The sequence below is a fragment of the Hylobates moloch genome, unplaced genomic scaffold (genome assembly GCF_009828535.3).
Source record: "Hylobates moloch isolate HMO894 unplaced genomic scaffold, HMol_V3 SCAFFOLD_8, whole genome shotgun sequence".
Taxonomy (NCBI): Eukaryota; Metazoa; Chordata; class Mammalia; order Primates; family Hylobatidae; genus Hylobates; species Hylobates moloch.
The window spans coordinates 81,170,601-81,179,917 of record NW_026652283.1 but is presented as its reverse complement, the minus strand read 5'-3'; the positions used below and the strand labels follow the sequence as shown (position 1 = coordinate 81,179,917).

Sequence of the window (9,317 nt, the reverse complement as noted above, 5' to 3'; positions counted from 1 at the left end):
CTTCCCAGACGGGGCGGATGGGCAGAGGCGCTCCTCACATCCCAGACGATGGGCGGCTAGGCAGAGACGCTCCCCACGTCCCAGACGGGGCGGCGGCCGGACAGAGGCTGCAATCCCAGCACCCTGGGAGGCCAAGGCAGGCGGCTGGGAGGCGGAGGCAGCAGCGAGCCAAGACCACGCCACTGCACTCCAGCCCGGGCAACACCGAGCACTGAGTGAGCGAGACTCTGTCTGCAGTCCCAGCACCTCGGGAGGCCGAGGCAGGCAGACCACTCGAGGTCAGGAGCTGGAGACCAGCGTGGCCAACATGGCGAAACCGCGCCTCCAGCCAAAGGAGAAAAACCAGGCAGGGGTGGTGGCGCGCGCCGGCAATCCCAAGCAGCCCGCAGGCCGGGGCAGGAGAATCTCGGGAGCCGGAGGCAGGGAGTCTGCAGCGAGCCGACTATACTGCAGCCTGGGCCACAGACGGAAGAAAAGAAAAGAAAAAGAAAAGAAAAGAGGAAAGAAGGAAAGAAGGAAAGAAAGAAAGAAAAGAAAGAAAGAGAGAAAGAGAAAGAAAGAAAGAGAAAGAGAAAGAAAGAAAGAAGAAAGAAAGAAAGAAAGAAAGAAAGAAAGAAAGAAAGAAAGAAAGAAAGAAAGAAAGAGAGAGAAAAGAAGGAAGGCCCTCCCTGTGAATCTTAATGGTGACTTGATTAGTATGAATTTATTGGTTGATTTAGGGACCAGTGACTTTCGAGGATGTGGCTGTGCTTTTCACTGAGGCAGAGTGGAAGAGACTGAGCCTTGAGCAGAGGAACCTATACAAAGAAGTAATGCTGGAAAATCTCAGGAATCTGGTCTTGTTGGGTAAGGACATGTTCTCTTCTTTCATTTTTCCGTTCAAGTATTTACTGACCATATTCAGTGTGCCAGCCAATGTTTTAATCTCTTAGAACATATCAGTGAATAGAATAATAAAGCATTTCTTCTCTCGTGGAGCTTATTATATTCTAGTATAGGTAGACTGACAACATACAATAAGCAGCATATATAGGTAAATTATATATGTCAAAGGATAATAAGTGCTACATAGCTAAAAAAATATATATGTATAAGATATATAAATATAAGTAGAGCAGATTAAGGGAGATCTGAAGTGCCGGGTGTGGAGGCAACTGGCTGAACTTTTAAATTGCGTGATCAAGGTAGGCCTCTATGAGGAAGTACATTTGAGCAAAGGTTTGAAGGAGGTGAGGGGGTTGGATATGTGGGTCAGGTGGGAAACTGCTCCAGACAAGGGGAAAGCAGTGCCAAGGCCCTGGAGGCAGGAGCATATCTAGTCCTTTGGAGGAAAAACAAGGAGGCCAAGGTGGTTGGAGTACAGAGAACAAGGAGGAGAATAGTAAGAGATGCCTTCTATGACCTAGAAGTTGGAAATGTTTAACATTTAAGGTATAAGTCTGTCAGTTTGATGTTTTATAGATTACTGGATTATCGGGGAATCTGCCCCGACAATCACCTAGGTTCTTTTTATTTTCCTAAGTGTCGGCTGGCTTGAGAAATAAAAGGACAGAGTACAAAAGAGAGAAATTTTAAAGCTGGGTGTCTGGGGGAGACATCACACATTGGTAGGATCCGTGATGCCCCACAAGCCACAAAAACCATCAAGTTTTTATTAGGGAGTTTCAAATGGGGAGGGAGTATACGAATAGGTGTGGGTGACAGACATCAAGTGCTTAACAGGGTAATAGAATATCACAAGGCAAGTGGAGGCAGGGCGAGATCACAGGACCACAGGACCGAGCGGAAATTAAAATTGCTAATGAAGTTTTGGGCACCACTGTCATTGATAACATCTTATCAGGAGACAGCGTTTTGAGATCAACTGGTCTAACCAAAATTTATTAGGTGGGAATTTCCTCTTCCTAATAAGCCTGGGAGCGCCATGGGAGATTGGAGTTTATTTCACCTCTGCAATCTCGACCATAAGAGACAGGTATGCCCCGGGGGGGCCAGTTCAGAGACCTACCCCTGGGTGCGCATTCTCTTTCTCAGGGACATTCCATGCTGAGAAAAGGAATTCAGCGATGTTTCTCCCATCTGCTTTTTAAAGAAGAGAAATACGGCTCTGTTCTGCCTGGTTCACCGGCGGTCAGAGTTTAAGGTTATCTCTCTTATTCCCTGAACAATTGCTGTTATCCTGTTCTTTTTTCAGGGTGCCCACATTTCATATTGCTCAAACACACATGCTGTACAATTTTTGTAGTTAACGCAATTATTACAGGGTCCTGGAACGATGTACATCCTCCTCAGCTGACAGGATTAAGAGATGAAAGTAAAGACAGGCATAGGAAATCACAAGGGTATTGATTGGGGAAGTGGTAAGTGTCCATGAAATCTTCACAATTTATCTTTAGAGATTGCAGTAAAGACAGGCATAAGAAATTACAAAAGTATTAATTTGGGGAACTAATAAATGTCCATAAAATCTTCACAATCCACGTTCTTCTGCCATGGCTTCAGCCGGTCCCTCCGTTTGGGGTCCCTGACTTCCGGCAACACTGGATATCATACATCATGTTTTTATCCACTTATTTAAAAACTAAAACTGATTACTAGGTTAGCAAATACAAAATTATTCTGGATATTCCTGAGTTCTTGATGAGAGTCAGATTTTCAAAGTTCCTCACATTTCTCTCAGCATCTTTCTCAAGGTTTGTCTTCATCTGGCAAAGCTATGAATTAAATAGTTCTGATTTGTTCTCTTTGCATCTGCTTAGACCTATTTTGCACTGCTTTAATCTAATTTGAATTGGCCTCATTTCAATCCTAGTTGTCTATTTCTATTTCAGTGTAGATTCATCCATTTAAGTTAGCTTTCAATTGGCCAATCTGATTTGGTCTTGTTTCATCTGGTTCTTGTTACTCTCTGTCTCTATGCTCATACATTTTGTTGATTCTAAAGAATATGTTAAAATTGCCTTAAAATAATCTGATTCAAATTAATCTTGACCCTGAAACTTTGGATCTCACTGGATCCATTTCAGGTGTTAAACTGTTTTCGTCCTTGATCCATCTTTCCCTTTCTCTCTACATCACTTTTTTCTCTTATTGCTGAATTATTTAAAGCAAATCTCAAATATCATGACATACCACTCCTGTTATATCACAGTGCAACTCCAATAAATAAAGACATTTTATTTTATTTTTTTTGAGATGGAGTTTCACTCTTGTTGCCCAAGCTGGAGTGCAGTGGTGCGATCTTGGCTCACTGCAACTTTTACCCTCCGGATTCAAGCGATTCTCCTGCCTCAGCCTCCCGAGTAGCCGGGATTACAGGTGCGCACCACCACAGATGGCTAATTTTTTGTATTTTTAGTAGAAACGGGGTTTCACCATGTTGGCCAGGCTGGTCTCGAACTCCTGACCTCAGGTGATCCGCCCGCCTCGGTCTTCCAAAGTGCTGGGATTACAGGCATGAGCCACTGCGCCCGGCTTCACATTTTCTTATATAACCACAGTATCATGATCAGAACTCACAAAGTTATCAGTAGTGCTTCAGTATCATCCAACACCTAGTCCATGTTCAAATTTACCTGATCATCTCTAAAGTTTTTTTGCAAATTTGAATCGGTATTCAGATGAGATCCACACATTCCATCTTCTAAAAAATTCTCTTAATTTATATCAATTTCTTCTCTCTCTCCTTTATTTTCCCGTGTAGCCCATGGATCTGTTTGTAATGTTCTGAATCTAGAATATAAATGTATTTTAGATAATATCATAATTTTTGCATGGTAGATTGTAAATCAAGAGAAAATAGTTTTGAGTTTTACCAAGAGGTGTTCACCAATATGAAAAAAAAATACATCACTCATGGCAGTGCTGGTTGTGGTGTTTGAGTAACCGCTTGCATAGCACACTTAGGTCTGTCACCACTAGAACACACATAGTCATCAATAAGGCACATCCATGTGTGTCTGCATTTGTAGCTATCATGTCCACAATGATCTTCCTGTAAGCACTTGATTGCTCTGGTATGTCTCATAATGTAGCCCTGTCAAGAGATTACATATTGAAATGAATATTTTTTTTTTTTTTTTTTCGAGATGGAGTTTTGCTCTTGTTGCCCAGGCTGGAGTGCAGTGGTGCAATCTCGGCTCACCACAACCTCTGCCTCCCTGGTTCAAATGATTCTCCTGCCCCAGCCTCCTGAGTAGCTGGGATTACAGGCACGTGCCACCACACCCGGCAAATTTTTGTATTTTTAGTGGAGACAGGGTTTCACCATGCTGGTCAGGCTGGTCTCAAACTACTGACCTCAGATGATCCGCCTGCCTCGGCCTCCCAAAGTGTTGGGATTATAGGCATGAGCCGCCACACCTGGCTCCTTTCTTTTTTATGTTTCAGATAGGGCATTACATTATTAAAACATTCTGCAGCTGGGTGCGGTGGCTCATGCCTGTAATCCTAGCACTTTGGGAGGCCAAGGCAGGCGGATCACGAAGTCAGGAGTTCAAGACAAGCCTGGCCAACATGGTGTAACCTCGCCTCTACTAAAAATACAAAAAAAAAAAAAAAAACAGCCGGGCATGGTGATGTGCACCTGTAGTCCCAGCTATGCAGGAGGCTGAAGGAGGAGAATCGCTTGAACCTGGGAGGCGGAGGTTGCAGTGAGCCGAGATTGCGCCACTGCACTCCAGCCTGGGCGACAGAGCAAGACTCCATCTTGGAGAGAAAAAAAACACAAAACGTTATGAGTACATTTAATTAAATATGAATTTTGTTTCAGGAGAGTAAGTGAGATATTACGAAATATAGGTTATAAAAAGGAGGCTTTTGTTCTGACAGTATTAGAGAACATCTTCTGCCTAACCCTCTAGTCCTTTTTTAATTAACTTGGCTCCTATCACTCATTTACTCAAAAGTATTTATTGACTATTAAACGCTGGGTCTAGTTCTGCATTCTTAGAATATACCAGTGGTATGTATGGGAGAAGGGTGCTGTAGACATAGAAACCAGCCAGTGTACGTCATCAGGAGGGGAGGACAGTGTGGCTCAGATGGAGCAAATGAAGGCTGGAGAATAGGTTGAGTCAAAGCCCTCTAAGCAGCTTGGCTTTTACTCTGAACATTATGGACTTTCTTTTTTTTAAGTTGAAGGGTCTTGTTTATTAAAATTGTAGAATAAAGAAGGAAGAGGCTGGGCACGGTGGCTAACACTTGTACCCCAGCACATTGGGAGGCCAAGGCGGGCGGATCATGAGGTCAGGAGTTCGAGACCAGTATGACCAACATGGTGAAACCCTGTCTCTACTAAAAATACAAAAATTAGCTGGGCAAGATGGCACGTGCCTGTAATCCCAGCTACTCAGGAGTCTGAGGCAGGAGAATCACTTGAACTTGGGAGGCGGAAGTTGCAGTGAGTCGAGATCATACCACTGCACTCCAGCCTGGGTGACAGAGCAAGACTCTGTCTAAAAAAAAATAATAAAAAGGCTGGGCGCGGTGGCTCACACCTGCAATCCTTGCTCTTTGGGAGGCTGAGGCGGGTGGATTGCCTGAGCTCAGGAGTTCGAGACCAGCCTGGGCAACATGGTGAAACCCCGTCGCTACTAAAAATACAAAAATTAGCTGGGCATGGTGGCACACGCCTGTAGTCCCAGCTACTTGGGAGGCTGAGGCAAAAGAATTGCTTGAACCTGGGAAGCAGAGGTTGCAGTGAGCCAGGATCACGCCACTGCACTGCAGCCTGGGCAACAGAGACTCTATCTCAAAAAAATAAAATAAAATAAAATAAATAAAATAAAATAAAATAAAATAATAAAATAAGAAAGAATTGGCTTTAGTCATCCACTCCCATTCCATTCTTCTGTTCCTGCTTCTAGGGCAGAACTCTGTGGCTCCAGGGCTTAGTTTCTTTTGGATGGATGGGGGTCCAGGTGGCTTTATTACTTATTTATTTATTTTAAATTTTTTTGAGACAGAGTCTTGTTCTGTCACCCAGGCTGGAGTGCGATGGCGTGATCCAGGCTCACTGCAACCTCCGCCTCCCGGGTTCAAGTGATTGTCCTGCCTCAGCCTCCCGAGTAGCTGGGATTACAAGCGCCCGCCACCATGCCCTGCTAATTTTTGTATCTTTAGTAGAGATGAGGTTTCGCCATATTCGCCAGGCTGGTCTTGAACTCCTGACCTTATGTGATCCACCCACCTTGGCCTCCCAAAGTGCTGGGATTACAGGCATGAGCCACTGCACCCGGCCTTTTTTTTTTTTTGAGACAGTTTCACTCTTGTGGCCCAAGCTGGAGTGCAATGGTGGTGAGAGGTGACAGCGTGCTGGCAGTCCTCACAGCCCTTGCTCGCTCTGGACGCCTCCTCTGCCTGGGCTCCCACTTTGGCGGCACTTGAGGAGCCCTTCAGCCCACCGCTGCACTGTGACAGCTCCTTTCTGGGCTGGCCAAGGCCAGAGCCGGCTCCCTCAGCTTGCAGGGAGGTGTGGAGGGAAAGGTGTGAGCAGGAACTCGGGCTGCCCGCGGCACTTGCGGGCCAGCTGGAGTTCCGGGTGGGCGTGGGCTTGGCGGGCCCCACACTTGGAGCAGCCGGCCGGCCCTGCCGGCCCCGGGCAATGAGGGGCTTAGCACCCAGGCCAGCGGCTGTGGAGGGTGTACTGGGTCCCCCAGCAGTGGCAGCCCACTGGCACTGCCCTCGATTTCTCACCGGGCCTTAGCTGCCTTCCCGTGGGGCAGGGTTCGGGACCTGCAGCCCACCATGCCTGAGCCTCCCACCCCCTCCATAGGCTCCTGTGCAGCCCAGCCTTCCCGACAGCGCCACCCCCTGCTCCACGGGGCACCCAGTGCCATCGACCACCCAAGGGCTGACGAGTGCGAGCGCACGGCGCGGGACTGGCAGGCAGCTCCACCTGCAGCCCCAGTGCAGGATCCACTGGGTGAAGCCAGCTGGGCTCCTGAGTCTGGTGGAGACGTGGAGAACCTTTATGTCTGGCTCAGGGATTGTAAATACACCAATCGGCACTCTGTATCTAGCTCAACGTTTGTAAACACACCAATCAGCACCCTGTGTCTAGCTCAGGGTCTGTGAATGCACCAATTGACACACTGTAGCTACTCTGGTGGGGCCTTGGAGAACCTTTGTGTTGACACTCTGTATCTAGTTAATCTAGTGGGGACGTGGAGAACCTTTGTGTCTAGCTCAGGGATTGTAAACGCACCAATCAGCGCCCTGTCAAAACAGACCACTGGGCTCTACCAATCAGCAGGACCTGGGTGGGGCCCGATAAGAGAATAAAAGCAGGCTGCCCGAGCCAACAGTGGCAACTGGCTCGGGTCCCCTTCCACACTGTGGAAGCTTTGTTCTTTCGCTTTTTGCAATAAATCTTTTTGCAATAAATCTACTGCTCACTCTTTGGGTCCACACCGCTTTTATGAGCTGTAACACTCAGCACGAAGGTCTGCAGCTTCACTCCTGAAGTCAGTGAGACCATGAGTCCACCGGGAGGAATGAACAGCTCCAGACGTGCCGCCTTAAGAGCTGTAACACTCACCATGAAGGTCTGCAGCTTCACTCCTGAGCTAGCGAGACCACAAACCCACCAGAAAGAAGAAACTCCAAACACATCCGAACATCAGAAGGAACAAACAACTCCAGACGGGCCACCTTAAGAGCTGTAACACTCACCGCGAGGGTCCGCGGCTTCATTCTTGAAGTCAGTGAGACCAAGAACCCACCAATTCCGGACACAGTGGGATCTCGGCTCACTGCAACCTCCACCTCCTGGAATTGAAGCAATTCTCCTGCCTCAGCCTCCTGAGTAGCTGGGATTACAGGCGTGCGCCACCATGACCGACTAATTTTTGTATTTTTAGTAGAGACGGGGTTTCACCATGTTGGCCAGGCTGGTTTTGAACTCCTCATCTCAGGTGATCCCGCCCTCATTGTTCTCCCAAAGTGCTGGGATTACAAGTGTGAGCCACTGTGCTGGCCAGAAGAATTGTTTTAACCAAACATGTATAGACCCATGGATTCATTCCATCCTATGCAGAGTCCTGGTCTTCCATATTTAATTAGCACAAATGCCATAAAACTGCCTTCCTGCTATTTAGTAGTTCTCCCTGTGAACTATTCAGTAAAGTTTCTTTACTATTCATTCCCATGCCTGACGATTAAATAAACTCAAAATTTTTATTTATTTATTCACTTGTATTAAGTTCTGATGGTCTTTATTACCTGAATTTGGATTCTAAGTTATATTATTATTATTATCCTTAATAATAATAATAGACCCCATAATAAATATCACTCACTATGGGCCCAGTATTGTGCTTTGTGCTCTGTAGGGCTTTACATAAAGACCAAATTTAATGCTGATATTATTTCATAGATCGGGAAATTGAAGTTTAGAAGGATTAGTAACTTTGTGTCCACAGTCATAGAGTAAGAAAAGACAAGACAGGGTTCAGGATGCCAAAATATGTGTTCCTAAATACTCTAAATACACCACAAATAACTCTGAACTTTTTAAAGGTCTATGTTCTATAAATAATGAGATCCTTGCTACTTTGACTAGGCCTTTGAAGAAAAGAAGCCAGTAAGAATTAAGCCCCCTGACATAGATGCAATACCTCCTGGGAAAGCTAACCAACTTTGGCCTTTGAACTACATCTAGGGCCAGGAGTGTTCCAGGCTTTGATTACTCTAGGCTTGCAAAGCTGCCATCCAGACATCCTGATCATCAGATTCCCAGACGCGCAGCCCAACTGCTCCAACTCTCTCAGGACAGGAAGAGGGATGAGGACTAGCTAAGCTATGCTGCTCCAGAGGAGCTACTGAAACCAGGACCCCCATCCATCCAGAAGAAATGAAGCCCTGGAGCCATAGAGTGCTGCCCTAGAATCAGGAACCGAAGAATGTGGTGGTGGGAGTGGGTGACTAAAGTCAAATGGGGCCAGGCGCCGTGGCTCACGCCTGTAATCCCAGCACTTTGAGAGGCCAAGGCGGGCGGATCACGAGGTCAAGAGATTGAGACCATCCTGCCCAACATGGTGAAACCCCGTCTCTACTAAAAACACAAAAATTAGCTGGGTGGAGTGATGGGCGCCTGTAGTCCCAGCTACTCGGGAGCCTGAGACAGGAGAATCACTTGAACCCGGGAGGCAGAGGTTGCAGTGAGCCAAGATCACGCCACTGCACTCCAGCCTGGTGACAGACTGAGACTCCGTCTCAAAAAAAAAAAAAAAATTCTCCTATTTATTAGTTAGGCAAGGGTCTTCAGTTAGGCTGATAAAGGGTCTGACCTCCTGGATTACAAAAAGTTCATGGTT

General features: G+C 46.5%; 2 protein-coding genes across 5 annotated transcripts in view; one reads left to right on the top strand and one right to left on the bottom strand.

The window, feature by feature from the left end:
- Positions 1-9,317, top strand: part of ZNF589 (zinc finger protein 589) — a 35,489-nt gene that overhangs the window by 18,435 nt on the left and 7,737 nt on the right. For 2 of the 3 annotated variants that reach the window (XM_032161681.2, XM_032161682.2), the window contains exon 3: positions 720-846. The exons of the other annotated variant lie outside the window; for it this stretch is intronic. In XM_032161681.2, coding sequence (XP_032017572.1) covers positions 720-846 — 127 coding nt within the window. The remainder of the gene's footprint in view (positions 1-719; positions 847-9,317) is intronic. 3 annotated transcript variants of the gene reach the window in all.
- The window catches only part of NME6 (NME/NM23 nucleoside diphosphate kinase 6), a 43,886-nt gene continuing 35,205 nt past the window's right edge, over positions 637-9,317 (bottom strand). The window contains exon 6 of one of the 2 annotated variants that reach the window (XM_058442166.1): positions 637-3,732. In XM_058442166.1, the coding sequence (XP_058298149.1) occupies positions 3,662-3,732 (71 nt within the window). In that variant the 3' untranslated portion in view covers positions 637-3,661. Of the gene's footprint in view, positions 4,037-9,317 lie in introns of both variants that reach the window. The other variant, XM_058442167.1, reaches the window with a different exon arrangement.